The 20,693-nt window shown below is 42.4% G+C and overlaps 2 protein-coding genes across 5 annotated transcripts in view; both read right to left on the reverse strand.

The window, feature by feature from the left end:
- Positions 1–36: 36 nt before the first annotated feature.
- On the reverse strand, positions 37–9,501 carry ice2 (interactor of little elongator complex ELL subunit 2). Of its 3 annotated transcripts, XM_086110090.1 has the most exons (16): positions 9,426–9,501; positions 8,723–8,824; positions 7,890–8,187; positions 7,684–7,803; positions 7,481–7,615; positions 7,190–7,306; positions 6,464–6,623; positions 5,503–5,684; positions 4,663–5,410; positions 3,468–3,637; positions 3,261–3,390; positions 2,334–2,418; positions 2,076–2,126; positions 718–961; positions 191–321; positions 37–106 (listed from the first exon to the last, which is right to left on the reverse strand). In XM_086110090.1, the coding sequence occupies exons 1-15, from the start codon at positions 9,437–9,439 to the stop codon at positions 223–225; spliced, it is 2,655 nt and encodes an 884-aa protein (XP_085966216.1). In that variant the 5' UTR covers positions 9,440–9,501; the 3' UTR covers positions 37–106; positions 191–222. The 3 variants fall into 3 exon arrangements, 2 of the variants coding, with proteins under 2 accessions (XP_085966216.1, XP_085966215.1); XM_086110089.1 differs by having other exon boundaries at positions 37–321; XR_015100802.1 differs by lacking the exons at positions 37–106; positions 191–321 and having other exon boundaries at positions 865–961; positions 3,265–3,390.
- Positions 9,502–17,812: 8,311 nt separating this feature from the next.
- roraa (RAR-related orphan receptor A, paralog a) overlaps positions 17,813–20,693 on the reverse strand; it is a 210,224-nt gene continuing 207,343 nt past the window's right edge. For both annotated transcript variants that reach the window (XM_086108487.1, XM_086108488.1), the window contains 3 exons: positions 19,674–19,784; positions 19,374–19,486; positions 17,813–18,421 (listed from right to left, as the gene is read on the reverse strand). In XM_086108487.1, the coding sequence (XP_085964613.1) occupies positions 18,257–18,421; positions 19,374–19,486; positions 19,674–19,784 (389 nt within the window). In that variant the 3' untranslated portion in view covers positions 17,813–18,256. The remainder of the gene's footprint in view (positions 18,422–19,373; positions 19,487–19,673; positions 19,785–20,693) is intronic.

Genomic DNA, 20,693 nt, shown 5'->3' on the forward strand with positions numbered 1-20,693 from the left:
GATTCTGCCAAAGTCGAGACACGTACCGATCTCATCTTGTGGACCACACATCCATTTGATTTGAATGCTTCCAGCTTTATTGCTCTTCCAATTGAGAAAATGACAACTGAGAACATGTAGAAAAATGACGACGGCATTAGAAAACAGACGTACTACTCTCGCTTGAGTGTTTCAGCAGAGAGTATCTCACATCAAAGCGTACTGCGTGATCTGGATGAGTTTTTAAGTGTATTTGTTGTGATTTGCTGAGCGGTTCTTTTTCTTTTTCTTCTTCTTGCCTCCTGGCTTGCCCGCCTTGGCTGCATTTCCATCGACCGAAGCCTGCCGCAAGAAGCACAGGACAACATAACAAATACTGATGATCTTGAGTTTTAGGATTCGCGCTGAACCAGAAAGATCTAATGAGAAACGATCACAGGTAGTCTGACTTCTCAAAGGAAAACAATGCTTAATTGATGATTTTAACTGTGGAGATTTTTAGTCCGGCATGTTAACGAATGTCACCGAGTTGACTAGTCAACTGTGCCGAGTAGAGTAGTTTGCACGGCCAGGCTCTCTTCTGTCCTGCTTGTTCGTTCTGCGCTTATAGGCATGCGGCATTGGCACCGGTTCAGCCAGTCTCAGAAGCGCTTGGCCGAGAGCATTTCATCGGTTTAGTTCCTGAGATTCTTTTGTGTGCTCGTGCGCATTGAAAGTGAGTGTGACTGAATTTTTCACCTGCGGCGTAGATCGCGGGGGAAAAGTGCAGGGGACTCGGCCGTGCTTCTTGTGGAACGGTAGCGCCACAGTGGGATCCAAAGGCATCCAGGGCACGGGGCCATTAGTGGGAGTCCGGGGGAGGCCTTTGTGGACTTGCCGCAAGTCGTACGCGCTTCGACAGGCTTTCCCGTCGGCCGCTTTTAACAAAGTCACAAAAGGCTCCTCTGGTTTGTGGGTGATCAGGTATCGCCCTTTGTCCATTCTACAAACACATGTCGCGTCACAGAAGGCGCGTCAGTGCATTCGGCGGGACTTCTTTCTGTGATTGGAATGTTAAAAGTACAACGTGCTACGTCTGTTGTGAGTCGGGAGTTGTGCAATTCCTACACACGCATGCAAGCAGACTAGTGTCACAGACCTAAGCCTGACAAAAAGCCTTAAAAATAGATAAAATTTAAAAAAAAGTTCAAACCAATCATCATGCCAGGTGTCAGTTCACATTCTGAGACGTGCACTGTCAAAGATTAGCTCTACAAATGTGTTTTGCTTTTTCTTTGGCCTTTTATGATGCCACGGAGAGAAGTAGCAGTGATGGCAAATTGGAAACGGGTGATCACAAACTTTGGAACTTGGGAGCGTGTCCGACTACTCTGTGCAATATGAGCCATGCGGTTCATTAAACATGAATGACATTCACAGATGTATTTTACCAAACGTTAAACAGCATAGAGGCTGTGATTAAGCAGAATGAAAATAACCGGAGCGCTTGCCAATCAACTTCTCATTTTTACTGTCCATTACTCTCCGTTACGAGTCTGTCAGTCATCTTCAAAGAGTGAGAAGTGGTTTATTTCAGTATACAGTCGTTAAACTTGTCTTTACAAGTTTGTATGAGGGATAGGAATCAACATTATGGCTTTTGATAAGGACCAGTCACCCAGCAAGCTAGCGCTAACAACATGGAGGTCAAAGTACTAGCGTTGATGCTAATTTTACTGTTCATAGGACTTCTATTATCCTGTATTCCATATTTGGGTTTAGCATGTTCAGGTATCATATTTGTATGGCTGGAAAGCAATTTTATTTCAGGCATCACCAAATTGTTAATTACTCATGACAAGACGGCTAAGGCAATCGTGTTGAAAGGCCAAATCAGCGTTGCACTTGTTGCAAATTAAATCACATTTACTGTCCTTGCAGGTTTTTTTTTTTTTTTACAGGCTGTTTGCGAGCTCGCCGATAAGAAAAAAAAACGGCAATGAAAATATGCTACACTGATTCACAAGGCAGGGAAATAATGAGATGGAAGGGGGCCATGCACTAACAATCTCAAGTGTTTGTTGTCTTTACAATGTCTTGCTTTGTTGGCAACTTACTTTGTCAGCTTTTTCAAAAGGTGGTGCAGAATGTTGAGTGACTTCACCGGCCTGTGCACAAAAATAAGCATGTGGCATTCTGTTGATTTGTTGACATGCGGCAGTCCATCCTGACAAAACCAAAGGCCGCGATGGTGATGAAAAACATGGCCGCTGTGTTTTTTTTCTTTACCGATTGGCCGCTTGCAGGATGCGAGTTATCATTTTAATCACAAGCGGAATCATCTCACGAATCGTCTCGCAAAGCCGACAACTCACTTGAACCCGCAGGAGATGTTGTCTCTCCAAGCGTCAGGCAGCCTTCTGAGCAGCGCTACTTTAGAAGTGTGCGGATTGATGTGAGCTACGCCGAAAGAAAGGGATAGAGAGGAAGCTAATGAGTGCAGACAACGAGAGCTTTCCTCCATCAACAACGCCATAGCCAGCGCTGACAGAGGAGCGCAACGCCTGCCATGATTTGGCTGAGCGTATGCTTTCTCCTTTCCTCCTGTACATTTTTAACAAAAATCCTCCTTCAGTCATAAACTGAGCCACAAATAGACAAAAAGGAGATGACCACATGATGAGCCATCGGCCACAAAATGGGGAAGTCTAGTATCAGCTGGGCCACTTACGTAAGCCTTTATGTATTTATTTCTTTTCCGATTTAGCTTGAACACGCTGACGTGTCAGGAGGACACTGAAGGAATATGAAGTGGCTTTCTAAATATATGGGTTATCAGGTTGTCCATGGTTACACCCGTGTTTTCGCAATGGGCACCATAAGCGTGACCTCAACGAACCGACAAAGTCAACTGAGGACGACATGTAAAACGCTTTTAAGACATAAACCAAATTATGATTTGCAGCTACCCAAAAGGAAGACTTAAACTGGTACAAGTTTTCCCTGTATCTTGAGGTCTGAGGTTGCTTTTAGGCTGTGGCTGTCGTTATGGCAACAGCATAAACTTGAATTAGTCTGCAGTGGGAGGAGGAGGTGAGTCATCTAAATACTATTCCGTTGGTTCATGTGGGAGGGTCACTTGCTGAGGGGGGAAAATAAAATCTCTTCTTAAAGCCATATAAATGCAACTTTCCAGCACTAAGCATAGAAAATGAAAAAACAAACAAAAAAAAACCTAGTGAATATTCCGCTGAAACAAAACCAGCCTTAATTTTACACTGAATTTCTTTTTTTCTTTTTACCTACGAAGGAAACTGTACTGGAGTGAAGTGCCCTTTCCGTCCAAAGCTGGCAAGCCTCACTGTTACTCAGACACTCGACCCCGTGACACAGCTGGTACTCCAGCTTGGGCAAAACATGCACCGGTACAACCTGGTTTGAAGGACAAGAAGAAAATATCAGCTTGAAACACATTAACGTGAGGTTCAGACATATTTTGACATGCATACATGGCTTGGGTTCGGGAATATTTTCCTGGATTGGGCGACGGAGACTGAGGTGCGCACTATGAGGAGAACATCTTGGAGACTGAAGAGCTTGTACAGCAGGTTGCCTCTCTCCGGGGACTCGTAGTCTTGTTCGTCCTCAGCGCCGGCCTGCAGCTCCTGGGACAATATTTCTGAAGGGGACGGTGAAAAATGGAGGTCAGCCAGGTATCAGTGAGCATAAACGACTCCATATCTATTGTACTAGGCCAGTGACTCACAAAGTGCAGTAAGAGTACTGGTGCAGAATGTTACAGTGATTTATACCCCCCCCCCTCCCCCCACCAAAATCCAGAACCAAATAGTTGTGTTTACTTTTAAGTCCAATCCATCCCAATTCGATCTGTTAGAACGGTTTGATTTTCAACATTTTAGCGACAATTTCCATTTAACTTCTGTTCATTAATCATTATATAACTACGTTTTATTTTCCACTGTCCAAGCAGCGTTAATGTTCAAACTGTGCATATTGCTGCGGTATTACATAATACTGTACAGAGAGCAGGCGATGAGGTGATGTGTCGGCATAAGAAAGGTGCTAGACACAGTGGCATCTATCTAGGTTGCTGAAATGAAAAAACAGTTTTGCCAGTTGAGTTGAACGACGCCAGCATTGGAGAGCGGCAAGAATGGGTTGAATTAAATGCCAATTATGTGGAACATGAAGCAACTTGTGGACTCCTGCCCATTTTGTTCATTGCAAACTGCAAGTACATTGCAATTGCCACAAATTCGATATTTTCAGCCATCATTATTGCTAAATTGTGTGATAGTGAGGCCTTCGCACGTTGAATGCCTTTTCTTTAACAGAAAACATCTTAACAGCCGTCGAAATGCACTGCAAAAAAAAACTTTAAAAAAAAAATACAATTCTGTGGTGTGTTGGGGGGAACCCCCCCCAAAAAAAGTCCATTCATATGACAATCTGCAGATGCCAAACCGTATGCACGCGTCTGCTGTCTAAGTTTACGATGATTTTATTTCCAATCATTTTAATGATGTAACTGAATGTGTATAGAAAATAACCAATAAATATTTGACAGGACTCTTGACTTTTCTCCTCTGGTGATCAATATAGGATTATTTTCGGACTTTTAGAAGGCCGAGTGACCTACAACATAGTAACTCCTCGGAAGTAAGGCCAAAGCTTGACACTCACTTTTCTTCTCCGGAGAGTCCGCGTGGATCGCCGGAGGAGCAGCTGAGGTTTCTCCACCCTGTTGCCGGTTTCTCTCCAAGTAAGAGGTCACGCAAGGTTTCACTAGGGACAGCGGGAGAGTGTGGCGCGGGGGTTCCACACGCCGGGTGGGCGAGACGGTTTCCTGGGACGAGGCGGGGCTTTTGGTGGCCTCGTCGCTGGCCGCGCTGAACATGGCCGTTTGCATGCGCAAGATCTCCCCCAGCTGGTCGGTTGGGGCCTTCGCTCGTTTGAATGCTTGCCTGCGTGCTGTCCCCCTTTCGGGAGAGGGCGATGCTGAGGCCACGGGCACGGAGGCGGGGGTGGGTGTCGCTGCTTGAGATGGTGATGTTGAGTCATCAATGATCAGTCTGCCATCCTCAAAGTCTTGATCACTTTCTTTATCGGACTCGTATGCTGGCTTTGTCGCGGTTGCCTCATGAGCTTCCCGGACAACCGTCGGACTCATCTGCTCTGTTGCTACGTAGTGTTTGATATCGGTCACGGAGGCGCCCATCTCCTCTTGTGAACTCCGGCTGAGAGGATTGGTGAGCCGTTTTTCCTTGTTTGAAAGAGGCGAACTCGTACTTTGAACATGTTTCAGTGGCTCGGTTTGCGTCTTCTGCACTTTTGCGTTTGGCGCCTCTCCAAAAGTCTCCAGGTCGGTGAGGTCCACTCCAAAGTCGAGATCATCGCTGGCGAGGGGGATCATGTTTCTTTGGGAGCCCTCCTGGTTTGGAAACAGTTAAGGTGTCACCGATAAGAAAAAAAAAAAAAAAAGATGTGCACTACTAAAACGTGAACCGTATAAGTGGCAGATACCAGCGAGGGTTCCCGATCGTCCACAGGAAGTTCCGTCATTAAATGGCAAACGTTTCTTTTTCCTTTCTTTGTAAAGCACAGCTTCAAACTCTCCTCGTGGTAGATGAGACTCTTTTGTCTCACCGTTATTTCATTGTCGAGCAGGGGGGATTCGATGTAAACAGTCTTCTTCGGAGTCACACCTGCGGGTAGAGTTGCAAGTGACAACGGACTTTTTGACAGATTGTAATCATGAGTCATGACCCGATAATTCTAATCCAATTTATAATGAACAACAAAAGATGAATATTTCTTTGAAAATATTTGCTGTACTTAATGCTTTTTTAATTTATTTGCTTGCAAAAGCAAACCAATGTGGATGAAAAGATGTGAAATGAGACTGGATGTCATGACTGTTTTGACAAATGCGCAATTTTCTTGGAGGGCGCAGCAATTTCGGCAGGTTTAAAATCACTTGCAATGTGAATGAGCTGACCGCCGTGAATCTGTTTTGTTAAGTGTGTCATTGAGAATGAATTTTAAGACTTTTCTTCATTTCGGAAAATGTTGCCGAATTTTTGGCATGTTTTGAATTTCAAACGGCGGCGATATGAATCTGCTTTGTTGAAAGTGTCATTAGGAGTAAATAGGGAATATTTTGTGCGCATGATGAATAGTTGGTTAGTGGGAATTTTTGGTTAAAATTCGTTCCCGTGGTGAATTGAATGAGCTAAAAGATTTCAATTTCAAATTGCAAATATGTAAATGTACAATACTGAATGCCTGTCAGGACTCGTCAGTCTTTTGGCCTTTCCACAATTATGCCTTTTCAACTGCATAAGCTTCGTTAGTGCTAGACTATGGTGCATTCTGAATTTCAGGTTACGGAATGACACCACATTGCAAACCGTGGGCCCCTCGCGCGCCCGCTCGGTCGGCCCTGACAATTTCAAGCCCAAATGTCAAAATGACAGTGCTGCACCTTTGCCACGATTCACTTTAATGCAAACAGGAAGTTCCCATCTCTGAGCAAAGTCAGGGCCGTGGTTGTCCAACAGTGTGACCAGGGCCTCTCGGGTGAGACAAACGTGAGGCTCGTAGCGCTCGCACAGCTTCTCGGCATTGTTATCGCTGCTTATTGCCTGCAGAGCAACACAAGAACAGCGGCGTGAAGAATACTTGGACACCCCCTGGTGTCTTTTGTGAAAACTGCCACAGCCAAAATGAAGTCGCTAAAGACCATCCATCCATCCATTTTCCGAACCGCTTGATCCTCACTAGGGTCGCGGGGGGTGCTGGAGCCTATCCCAGCTGTCTTCGGGCAGTAGGCGGGGGACACCCTGAATCGGTTGCCAGCCAATCGCAGGGCACACAGAGACGAACAACCATCCACGCTCACATTCACACCGAGGGGCAATTCAGAGCGTTCAATCAACCTGCCATGCATGTTTTTGGAATGTGGGAGGAAACCGGAGTACCCGGAGAAAACCCACGCAGGCCCGGGGAGAACATGCAAACTCCACACAGGGAGGCCGGAGCTGGAATCGAACCCGGTACCTCTGCACTGTGAAGTCGACGTGCTAACCACTGGACTACCGGGCCGCCAGACCCACGGTCATAAATCCCCCGCTCGAGCAGTCACAAAAAGAATCTTTGCGCCTTACTTTAGAGAAGTAATTAAAAAAAAACAAAAAAAACAATTGCTTACAGCGTGCATGTCCTTAGCTTTTTTGGCTGGAGGATTTTCTGATGAAACACTCTGATAATCCGTTGCAAGCTGTGCATCAGCAGCCATTATTGCGCAGCTCGTGATATCCACACTGCCCTGGGGAGATAAAAAGGGTCCAAATACGGAAATAAAGAAAATGAACCAACATAAAAGGAACAGTTTTTTGCAATTCAACCGATTCAAGTTGAAGTTAAAACCACAGCGGAGGAACCGCATTATACCGGCCGGCTCCAAAAGTGGCTGGATCAAGCCTCGGTGAAAAGACATTACCATGACAACGAGCTGTTTTTCCAAGGTGAGAGACAGTGCCGGGTTGAACGTTCCGCCAGTCAAACTGGTCATCTCGCATATCTGATAGAGCTGAGGTAATGTTTGGATACACTCCAAACGTGCCCTCAAATAATCCTGAGGACGGAATCATTTTCGGTGAACATCATGAAACACAGAAAGCAAAAACGGCATCGTGCGTGTACCTCGGCATATTGCAGTGCTCCCTGGGATATGAAACTGTAGTCGCCTGCGCACACTTTGGCCACATCTTGCAAGTACCTCTGAAATTGCATCACTTCTTGGTCGACTCGGGCTTTCAGGTGCTGAAATGTGAGCATAATATTCAAGTGAAGGAATTCAACAAGGATTTGCCTGATGACAATTACTTTTAAAAGGAGATTACCGTCACCTGGGGAGGAACCCTGAGCTTCTTACTACACAAAAAGTTCAGATATGCCCTCTGCTCATTGCTGGCCAGGCCGGACACGCATGGGAAGGGCAGTCTGGGTTGAGGAAAGCCATCATCTGCCACGTATGCTTTGGGGGGATTTTGACATCCCTCTGGAGCCTCCACGGCCGTGTCTACGTCCACGGTGTCGCAGCCGGAGTCATCTTTGCTATCGTGCAGCCGTGCAACTTCTTTGGTAGTAGACTTTTGTCCGGACTGAACACCACACTCGAGTTGTGTCCTGCCAGTGTCTGCAGGACTTGTGTAGAGAGGAAAAACAGAAGTAATGGTAATTAACACTCATTCGATTTGAACAGTCAAGTATTTTGGACTGCGATTAAGGGTTTCAAATGTTGTCTTTCTTGCACCACAACAGACTGCAAAGAAAACAAGATGTGACCAAAGTGTAGGCATTCGGATTTAATGAAGAGATTTCACAGAAAAGGACATTCAAGTATTTCAGCCCTTAAACACAACAGGTGAATATTTATTGGGCTCAAATCGGGCTCAGGCCCGCCTGTTTTTCTCTGTGTACTCTGTCCGTCTTCCTCCAAAACTCTAAAAGCATGCTTGTTAGTAAGGCTGGGTAGTAATTCAATATCAGTAAATATTGCAATAGACATATGAGCAATATCAATAGAAATTGCAGATGATGTCGTAGTGATTTTAAATAAATAAATAAACCGGCAAGCTGCATTCTGTCTGCTATGATACTCGTGTCAATGTCAAAATACTTTGGTAGCCAAATAAATAAGTTGACAGACTTGAGATCATTTGGTCAATCATTAGCATACCTTTGTAGAGAAGCCCACAGTTCTCTACTACTGGGTGCAAGCGAATATTGATCGTAAACATCTTTGGTGAAGAAGGGAGCATCGGGCACAGGAGGGTCCTCCCTTAAAAGGAATGTGTATTAAATTTTTTGCAATTTTCATATAGGTTGACATTGAGATGAATAACAAAGTAAAACTAAAAACAGTAAATGAGGATTTGTGTCATGACTGCGTGACCACTACATTTCTTTTATCTTATCTTAATGGGGGGGGGGGGGGGGCGCGCATCATTCCAAGGACGTTTGCGTATGTGCCGTACACACGGAGACGCAAGGGGCAACGTTGAGAGAGCTTATAGTTGTCAAATATTCTAATGTTAAAGTAATTTTACTTGAGTAAAATCCATGACTACTCTACCCACATTTTAGATACGTACTGCGAAACAGAATGATCGACTCGGATATTGTCAGATCTGTACATTCAGCACCAAGCAAACACAGTTAACATGAGCACAATAACAACCCTTTTAGGTAATCCCAATTGATTGCAAATCTAAATTACTTCTGTAGGGAGTACATTAGGTTATCTTCTCAGGTAACGGCTACGAGCTTCTGAGCTCATACGCACCGTTTCCAAGGTACGGCGTATTGTCAGATGTGACGACAAATAGCGCATCAAGTTGCAGTATTTCCTTCGACGAAATATGATTTTAATATTGACTCACCACACCAGTTCCATTACTGTCACTGTTGCACATGAAGGCGGCTAATCGGTTAGCAAACACGCCGTGTGATTCTCGTTCTACTGAGGAAACTATGTCGACGTTTATTGCTCTTTGCACAGTGCTGCCCTCCTGCGGATCCTGACCAAATTGGCATGTATTCGATGTTGAGTTTGTATGGAATGGATAAGTACCTCGTATAGCTACTGAATGTAGTTTTTCCCAAACTTTCCTGATCCAAGGCACATATTGCACATGACCGAAAACTCACCGCACACCACCGAATGAAAACATTACCCCCTAAAAAGTACATCTACAGAAATTGTGATGATATTGCCTCAAATTAAACACATTTTCTTATAGTGAAATCTGTTTGAAAAAGAAGATATTACGGAAGAACTTTCATCTTGCATCTGTAACATATAAAAATGACTTTATGCCCCTAATTTAATGTGTAAAAGGGCTGAACCAACAAGACAAGAAAACAGCGAAAAAAGAAAAGCCCATTACAAGCGGTAAATTTTATTATGGGATAACAGCACATAAAGCACATCTAAAACCGATGTGTCCAATGCACTTTTAATAAAGGTAATATTAAAGGTACAGTTTCTAAGTACAATATAACAACATTCATATTAGAATGAAAAGTATTTAAAAGACAACATTAAATTTCTTATTTTTCTTTACAGACGTATTTACAAAATGAATCAAAATACTTATTTTCATATTTCAGAATCATCAGACAAGAAGGAGCAAAACTACGTTTGTGAAGTGACTACCTGCTAAAGAGAGTTCAAAAGAGCTGGATTCAAAAGGTACATGAGCATCTGGCCCCCAATTTAACATCAGTAGCAAACATGTGACTGATTTGAGCTTCCCCTCATTTTGCGTTGCTCTTGCTTGGGAAAAGAAAGACCCCACCTCTGCTTCAACCTTCACGACCAACATGGAACATACAACACGAAAAGAATCCCGATGTATGGAATTCTGAACACACAATGAATTAAGTGTTAAAAATCCTAGAAAACCAAAAAATGTGGACTGACCCCCCCCCCCCCCCAACCAGGTTACCTGTGTGTAAAATGAGCATTAATTTGCCCCTCAAACAAGGTGAGAGCAATGAGTCTGTACATTGAAGTCATTTAACACTGCATGAAAATGTTTCACACAAAAACAAACAAACAAAAAAAAAACAATTGTGAATGTTAGAACCGAATAAAACACACTTCATTATACAGACCTTGTTAGCCCCGCCCCCAAAAAAGAACAATCAAAATCACTTACGCACTTTTGCTACACCGAGAGGCACTCAGTGTGATACACCGTGTATTATTGCCAGCATATTCGTATTTGCTACAGTGGAAAGGAAATGCAGTCCTCCAACGGCCTTCCGTGTACACTCTTTTTCCTTCCGAATGGGCAAAGTAACAAAAAGCAAACTGCCTGATCACAGCACCGCTTCCCTGCATCAATTGAGGATCTATGCAGATACCGGTGAGGTAAATACTCGACAAACTACAGCCTCCAAGTGTTCTTGTTGCTTAATTTAAAACTTATAATCGGAAAAATAGAAATAAACCACTGCTGCATTGGTTTTAACACCTTCTTTAACATTCCTAAATAGCTTGTTACTTAGAAGATACTAGCTAAAGGAACTAAATGTCTTGTTTGGGGCAGTCTAAAATGCTTAATGTAAGGATTAAAAAGCTTAACGTCACGTAGTGTCAGAAAACTGCAATAAATCACCAAAATGTACTGTATGTGCACATATCTACTCATGCCCACGTCAACCTCGAAAAATATCACAACAATCTTCTCCGATAGTTTAGATTTGATGGACATGAAGCCTTTTCCTCTCCACAGATGCTCACTATACAGAAAAGCTTAACGCTTCTGCCTAACATCAAAAAATTACAATCAAACATCACCAAAATGACCATAGACGTGTACTTATGCCCACTTCAACCTCTGAAATTATTAGAACAATCGGCTCAATATTTTGGACTTTACAGACGTTAAGCGTTTTCCTTATTGTGCGACATTAAGCTGAAGGCAGCGCGTATGGAGAAGACATTAATGTCAAGAAAATCAAAAATATCGGGGTGATCATTCTTCTAATATTTGCAGTTGGTTTTAGTTGAGATGGCCACATACATTTTGGTGACCATTGATCGCAGATTTCTCACATCAAGTGACGTTAAGATATTTCTAAGGAGAGGAAAACACTTAATACCCAAGCATCCTTCCAACCATTATCCAAACCGCTTATCCTCACGATGGTGGAGCCTATCCCAGCTGATTTGGGCAGTAGGCGGGCTACATCTTGCATGTTTCGGGAATGTAGAAGCCAACCTGAGTACCCGGAGAAAACCCACGCAAGCACGGAGGGAACATGCAAACTCCACACTTGGAAGCCCAGATTTGAACCCTGGACCGCTGCACTGTGAGGCGGACATGCTAGCCAGTTGGCATCTTGCCATCTATACTTCAGCTCGATTAAAATCCCAAATCTTGGGGCGAACATTTAAACATTTTCAGAGTTGGACGTGGAGATGTGGACCGACATTTTGCTGATGCTTGGTCATAGTTTTCAGACAAGGCTTAATGTTCATAAAACCCAAAATATTGGGACGGTCTTTCTCATAATTTCAGGGGTTGAAGTGGGCATGAGTAGAGACGTGCACATTAATTTTGATAGCGAACGATCAAGGTTTTCGGACATTGAGCTTTTTTTTTTTTTTTTTTTTTTTACATGAAGCATTTGAGATTGTCTCCGTTATTACCCCAAGATGAGCACACTGATACAGGTACCGACTGGGTATTTTTTTTTCCTTACCGTTATCACTTTCATTATCATTAATCGATTTCTAATATCAAGATTAATACTGTATGCAGTGAAATGAATCAACGAATAGGGTGGCCAGGCTTAGTCATCAATAATTTGTTCACAAACGTACCGAGCACCACACAAAATAAATCAGCACACCCTAATACAAACTAAATGAGGGAAGCAAACTAGAATTATCGATACAATATGGCGTCGCTGATTAACACATAAATATTCTCATCGGGTAGGCCTTAGTAGCAGTTTTTTTTTTCTCCTCTTACCTATACAGACAGAAGCTACCTTTGTACACGTGATCAGTCATCTTAAATACGGTGAGTGAACAGCAGAGGATGAGAGCGAGCAACAGTGAGAGAATCCACTTTACAGGCCATGTCAAGTTCTTGGTTGTCCATCTGGTCAAATATCCAGATGCAACTTCAACAAAAATAAAAAATTAAAATAAAATACAACCCAAACATGATAAATAAGAGGTGTATTTACATGCAGATGCTCAAAGACTAATATGCACAGAAACAAAAAAGAAACCCCCCCAAATTGTACACAAAGACACATATTATTGCTTGACATTCAATTATGGCTAAACGTTGCTTTTTTTTGTTTGTTTGTTTTGCTTCAAAACTATATTCCTACTTTGAATCATCGTCAGCTGTGCTTTGGGAAAATGACACTTTTTTTTTTGTTGTTAAAAACACGACGGCCAAACTTGAAGCGTGACATAACATTTTCACAATTCATCGGTGGTAGCGCTCATTTTGTCAGTCAGTGTCGCTCCTTATAGGTCACGGAACCATATTTGGTAACTCATACTCATTACAGGGCTATAAACAATGTGATATCCTCCAGCCAAAATTGAATACAAATAAATAGATTGAAAGAATGATTAACATAAGCACGACAATACGTGTCTTACAACAGGCTTCATAAGTCCAGTTGCATTGTTGAAGACGTTATGTCACACTTTTAAACTGCTACATACTGAGGATGGATTGAGCTCAGCATTTTCTCAAAAAAAAAAAAAAAAATATATATATACAGTATCCTGTATATATACAGGTATATATATCTCAACACCTTCTCATCCACATGACCCTGTTCCTTTGTAATTATTAAAGCCTTGTCTGGGTTCTTTTTTTTTTTTCTCGTTTATTTAATCACATTGACAACAAAACACGCACGCACATACGCACAAACTATTGCTTTTTACAAAGACACAAGAGAGCAGAGACAGGAGGACCAGTTTACTATACACTGATTGAATAGCACACACATCGATCCCTCGCGTCGTTAAAGTGTGAATGTACAGAAAAGACGCCACTGTACAGCTCGATAGTCGGACACTCATGCGTCTGGTTGCCGACAAGCGCACAACAATGGCGGATTTATTACTTGGAACCCTTTTGGAATCAAGTCCGTCAAACCCGTAATTACACAACAAGGCCATATTGCTTGTTTTATACTGTAGGACATATTAAAAAAAAAAATCAAATACACTCTCCTTTTAGGTTTTTTTTTCATGTCGAGCAAGATTCCTGCATTTTAAGGAAATAGAATAAATAATATTAGGAAAAAATCCACCTCTTCGTGTGTGTGTGTGTGTGTGTAGCTGTCTCCTCCCTGAGCGGACACACCTCATGCTCTCGGCCGGGCCTCTCCTTCCTGGATTGTCTAGCACGTTTCCAGACTGGAAAGTTTGTTCTGCTGGGAGACTGAGGTTTTACTCGTGGTACAGGGCTTTTGTGCATCAGAACAGAGATTATTACTTCGGTACATCATAAATACTACAACCCAAACAGATTCAGTATTGCATAAGAATATTTGGTTTTGCTAACAAAGAGGGACCCTGATGACACCTTTATCGAAAACAGATTTAGTTGTTTAGAAGTACTGATAAGACTGTGATTTTTGTTTGTTTGTTTGTTTGTTTTTTGGGGGGCCGGGGGAATGGTTTTGTGATATTTCCTTTTTTTTTCGTGTGTGTTGGCATTAGCTTGACCTCAGGGGCGCAGTGGTTGGTGAGTGCCCCCCACCCCACAAGAACTCAAGTGATGTATATTCACACGTTAATCTCAAGCATTCGCAGTGGAGCATCCCTGAACACAAACTAGGGCTGAACAATTCATCGAATTAAAATCGACATTGCAATTTTGAGGAATTTGATTTTCAAATCGCAAAGGCTGCATTTTTTTAGGGGGGAGGGGGGGAGATTGTTTGTTTCGATCAAGTCAGTCGGCTCTTTGGCTCTCTCTCCATTTAAATAGTGGTTAATAACCGATTTGTTTGCTTTATTGTTGTAAACTGACCTATGACTGACTTATGTTTATGCCACACTGGCTTGGTAGAAATTTGTAAATAAGTAAACAACTACCATATTTTCCGCACTATAAGGCGCACCGAAAAGCATTCAATTTTCTCAAAAGCCGACAGTGCGCTTTATAATCCGATGCACCTTATAGATAGATCAATATTCTGAATTCTTGGACATAGAATTTTAAAAGTTCTGTAAAGCGCTTTGTTGCAGCTGAAGCAGTTGTGAAAGCTCGATATAAATAAATCTGTGTTGTATTGTATTCCTTAAGCGTAGCTCCATCTAGTGGATTCATAATGCAACTGCAGCCACTATTGTAGCTTCTATTCTGTGCCCTTTATAAAGTGGTGCGCCCTATATATGAAAACACTTTTAAAATAGGCCATTCATTGAAGGTGTGCCTTATATTCCAAAGCGCCTTATAGTGCGGAAAATACGGTACATAAATACCAATAAATAAATTGTCAGTCATACTAATTGGTACATTTGCCTTTATATTAGCATAAGCCTAATCTATAAAAGCAAAACATTTGTTGTAATCAATCTGATAATTGCATTTTAAATGACAATGATAATTTCTATATTTGGGGGGGGGGGGGGGAAATGACAATCGCAATGTTTTTTTTTTGCGGGGGGGGGGGGGGGGGGTTGCAATTAGATTTTTTTGTTTTTCAAAATCGTTCAGCCCTAACACAAACAATAATGCAACAAACAAACCAAAACTAAAAAAGAAGCGCAAAAACAAACTCTTCCCTGAGGGGTGACAGCACAAGGCAGTAGTTAACACCTTGCGCACATTGCACGGCAGAGGAATGACGGTGTGCAAGCAGCAAATCAAAAGGGGATTCAATGTCATGGTTGGTGACAGTGTTGGCATGCTTCTAAAGGGATATCTTTTTTTGTCTTTTTCGATGACTTTTTCTATTTTTTTTTATTTTATTTTATTTTTAAATGTTGCCTTTAAAAATAAAGTTCTTCCTCGAAGTCGCTACAGAATTTGCTGGAATGTTTTCGGAGTCCGTTCTGCATAACAGACCAGAAAGCAGACTACTCTTTTGGCACATTCAGGTTTTTGTTTTTTGTGTTTGTGTGTGTTCTATCACTTTACAACCACACTAACAAGAAAGACACACTCAACAAAAACAAAAGCACAACAACAAAGCATTCTGAAAATAGCACTTGTCCTAGCGTTTTATGCTTCTCTCCCCTAATTGTACAAACAAGTGCTCGACTAATTATTGCAGGAATATAGTTAAGTGCTATCTGACATCTTTAACCCCCCCTTCTCTCTCTCCTTACCACTCTTTCTGGAGTTCATTACCCCCCCCCCCCCCCCCCAAAAAAACGTGTTACAAAAATAGAAGCTTTACGACCAGACAAGGCTTTGAATATTCACTTTCCCTTCATTGTTTCGTCTGCGTTGTTGGCTTGAGAAGGCAGATAAAGCCACTCCGGAAACGGCAAGAAAAAAACATTTCAATGAGGTTTCCTTTTATGTCACGACGAGGCAGTTTTGTTGCTTGCTGTAGCTTTGCCTTCCACTAGATGGAACAATTGGATTGCAGTCAGGGATCACTTGGCTTGGTTTGCAAATCAATAGCGGAGAGAAAATTTGGTGCACCTGCTAAATGAGGAGTTGCCAAAATACTGCCTTCATAGAGAAAAGTAGAAATGCAAATCCTACAATGAATCATATCCTGGTCAAATTATGTGAAATTCTATATGTTGAAGAGGTATCGTTTTGACAATTGAAATTATTCATCTCGCTGATCTCACTGGACAATTTTAAGGAAACGGGATAATCTCGAACCTTTAACTCGCCGATTTGGCCAGAGTATAAATAACCGCAAGTAATATTGTGTACTGTAGATTTGATCAAAGCTGATCTTTGAGATCGTAAGTCCTGTGACCTGCATTTGAAAGTGATCCAGACAGAATTCAGAAAAACGCTCGGTTTTGATTGACCAAGAAAATCATTTAAAAAATACCCTCATTTTTGGTGGTTCTAATTTGCAGTGGTGTCAAACAACAGAGTGGCATTGATTCATAAAAAAATTCTTCAATTGTTTATAACTGCGCTGCAATAAACTTACAGGTGTGCCTAATATTTTGGTGGAGAAAATCATTTCAAAAAAATACCCTCATTTTTGGTGGTTCTAATTTGCAGCGGTGTCGAACAAGAGGGGCACTTGATTCATCCCCCCAAAAAATCTTGAATTGTTTATAACTGCGCTGCAATAAACTCACAGGTGTGCCTCCTATTTTGGCGAACCTTCTGAGCGGCACAAGATTAGGAAGAAGTCACGATATGATTTCAACGCAACCGGCAAACGCAACAATAAACACTCTCGCGACGGTACCGATCAAAACTGAGCGTTATCGTGAGCAAGACAGAATGAATAATAAATTTGAGTCTCATTGTGTCTATGTTGTTTCATGTCAGCGATTGTGCCCATTGAAGCTATCCAACAAATCAATGACGTGAGCAGATCGTTTATCAAGTGAGGTTGGAATGCCTCTCATCCGCCTTCTCGTGGCCAAAGCAGCAACGCCGAGCCGCCCCGCCCCGCCCCGCCTCCGCATACATGACCATCTCCAGCTCTCAGGACTAGCCTCCGCGGCCGTGGTTCAACTTGTATTTTCTTCTTGTGCACATGCAACACATCACTAGGTAAATATACAAGTCTTAAATTAAAACAAAGGTGGAAAGAAAAGTGCCTTATCAATTGAACAATTAAGAATCGTCTAACTACGAATATCATACATGTTATTTAAAATAGATTCTATAAACATTACTTTTTTTTTCTGTATAGTAAGTACTTATGACCATATACCCTGTAGTACATTATAAAACAGGTGGAATGGAGCCTTTTCATTGTGTTGGTGCCCCGTGCTTCTCAGAGGGCACCTGTCCAGAGAAGGATTAATAGCAGATGGCCTTACATGATTTCACTAAGCAACAATGGCGGATGGAGGTTTTTGACAGCTAAAATCATCTCAGTAGAATTACCAGAATTCTGTTTTTTTTCCTCTCTTTTTTTTTTTTCCAGATCTTCAAACGATTGTCCACAGAGAGGTGCCGATTGCATCAACGTATGCCGACAGAGCCTCCCTCCGAGTTGCTGTGAGTTGGCGTCCCAAGCAATGCGTCCCAAAAAATACGACTGAATACGAGAAAAGACACCAAAAAAAAGGGAAAAGATAGAGCAGAACGTGACCAAAATGTGCGCATTTCACTTTTGAATGTCTGCAACTGCTCTGAGGAGAAACATTTATTGCAGGGTTCAGTGCCTGATGAAAAATTTGAATAGCAAAAAGGTTGATTGATATAATTTCAAGTCAGATACGTCAGAATATCGTTAAAGTCAATCCCGGTGAATGAACGCATGATTGACATCCGTCATGAGTTTCATTTAGAAATGCGCAAAAGATGGTCAAGTTCAAACGGGCAGAAATTGTTTGTTGGACGAGGTTTTTGTCCCCCCCAAGTCTTCCAAAGAGAACCACTGAAGTAAACCTTGAGAAGCAACTCCACCAGCCCTCCTCTTGGATAAAAGAGAAGATGTTGAGCAGCGTGCTGTCTTGTCCACTCCCGGTTTGTGCGGGGGCACCAATATAAAGTGTCTCAGATTCCTCCTCCACATTCCCCTACGGTGGGCGCTCTGGCACCTGGCAGGGACGCTACCCGTCAACGGGCATGGACTGCTCAAAGTCTGATCCAAACAGCTCCTTATATAAGGGGGGGAAGTGGGCACGCACAATGTCTGGGTATATTGCTTTGAAAGCCGTAAGCTTTTCTGTATGCCTACTGCACAGCGCCCGCAGTGTCGAAACTTTGCATATCAACTGTGGGGAAGAGACAGAGAAGAGACAAGCTGTTTAGATTCACAGCAAAACCAGGAGGACATCGAGCAACGGTGCCGGAATGCATCCCCCCCCCCACCCCCCATCCCCCACACCCTTCCCTTCCCTTCCCTCACTGTGTTTTCACTCCCGCATGGGGGCAAACTTGACGTGTAAATATTGAGACAGGCGCTCAGGCGTGAGAAAGCCTGACACTACGATTGATAAGGCGCCACTTCGGTTTCAATAAAAAAAAAAAAAAAGCATTTTGTGTGCCATCGTGAAAAAGTCCCCCGAGAAGTGTTTATCGGGCGAGGTATATTTGCCGACTTAAGTGGCGTTTCCAAGTAGAGTGTGGCGAGATCTGGGAATTGTTCATACAGTATGTGCTCAACGAAAACAATCAAATTCGGCTCAAATGAAACTATTGATGAACTTTTGTCATGTCATAGTTTCTTGAACCCACTTCTGAGAGAGAACATGGGCTAAAGAGGGAAAAAAACGATGAGGACAGTTAAAAGTTAAATGACCATCATTTTTATTCTATACTCTATTCTTAGTTGTTTTCATTGTGCACAACTCTCATTTATTGTGCAATAATCTAATTGTAACGTATTTGTGACATATTTTGATGAATTTTTATGCTTTATCAAACATTTCTGTCTAAATTTTGGGGGGCTTGGAACGGATTAGGACATTTACATGGAAAACGCGTCTCTACTTACAACATTTTCTGGTTAAGAAATTTCTTACAGAACCAATTCATTTCGCAAATATTGTTAAAATGATAAATCTCATGTCATGTCAGTGTCAAACCCGAGGAAGCATGACTACATTCTCAAGGTAGAACAGCTCATGTACACAACTGGCTCTCATTAAGATTGCGCAAGCGTACCTAATATTTTGGAGACATTTTGGAAACATTTCACACTGAGTGTACATGGAGTCGGGGTACCTTTGTAAGAATTCCGTCCTCTCTGTGGTTCTTCTGCAGGACATGCTGGAGAGCCAACTGGATCTTCTGCTGAAGTTTCTCCACCTTCACCTTCTCTTGGAGCCAGGATCGATCTGCGAGATAAAATCATCATCCGGCGTTAGTCAGCGATCTCTGTGCAGTCATGGGAAAAGTCAATTGGGAGTGATAATTTTAGCGATGAAACTGTTCAAGAAACGGGCGGGTGGCACATTTGTTCCTTGTCACGGCGAATTCGGGGCAGGCGTGTTTTCCCCTTTTTGCACGGTGACTGACACCTACCAGCAGACATCAACACAAAGGCGGAGAACAGGGCGATCTCATCCTCAGACAGGTGCATGGAACACAAGTTTTTCCCAAACTCGAAGACGGAGCTGATCAAGTCGTCACAGCCTGCCACAGCAAAGGACAGAGCGAGAGAGCTTAGGATGAGGGAGACCAAAGAACAACATTCACTCTTGATCTTTATTGGGAGAGAGGCACGCAGGGAGGGGGAGAGGAAGGGGACGAGGAAGAAAAACAGAAAGACGAACAGAGCTGCACGCTGACAGCGCATGGGAGCGTCTTAAAGCAGAACAGGCACCGCTTTTACTGAGTTTTGGCACTCGAGTGCCGTTATGCGAGGCAAAATTAGGTCACTACCGAGCCGTTTAGTTAAATCAATTATGTGGCATAGGGGGCCGAATGCCAATGCGACTCGGGAGGCCCGTCACTCCTCTCGGCCTCGCCCAAAAGAGACTCGCGGACTCATTTACGGGACAAAATACAGCCCTAGCATATCGAAATGAATCAGGATCCCACAAAATAAATTTTTTGCACTTATCCCGTGGATCAAATTCTCTTTTATTTGGTGGGATAAGCAACCCTAATAATAAGTGTGGTTCTCGTGGGCTGAACGAAACCTATAAGCGAGAAGTTTTGAGAATTATTTCTGTGAGAAGACTATAAGAAAAATGCTTGTAAAGCTGAGTCAGGGTTTAACTTTCTTTTTTTGTATTTTGCAGGACAGTTTTATTCAAGCATCACCAAAAGTTATTGGAACAGTCTTTGAATCGAAATATCCTTTGATTCGTGTACTTGAACCCTTTTAGGGACAGCGGTTACTACAATGGACAGCTTATCATGTGATCAGGTTACAGGGTGCATGAAGGGGCTAATCCTATTTTATTTTTTTTTTACTCTAGTAAATATCTGTTGCAAGCTTCGCAAAAAATAAAAGTAGAAAAATATGATTAATCATGATTAATTACGAAATACTGAGCGATTAATTAGAACGCACATATAGTGGATTGTAACAATAAA

This window comes from Hippocampus guttulatus, chromosome 4 (genome assembly GCF_054856545.1).
Source record: "Hippocampus guttulatus isolate MCC_2025c chromosome 4, RoL_Hgut_1.0, whole genome shotgun sequence".
NCBI lineage: Eukaryota > Metazoa > Chordata > Actinopteri > Syngnathiformes > Syngnathidae > Hippocampus > Hippocampus guttulatus.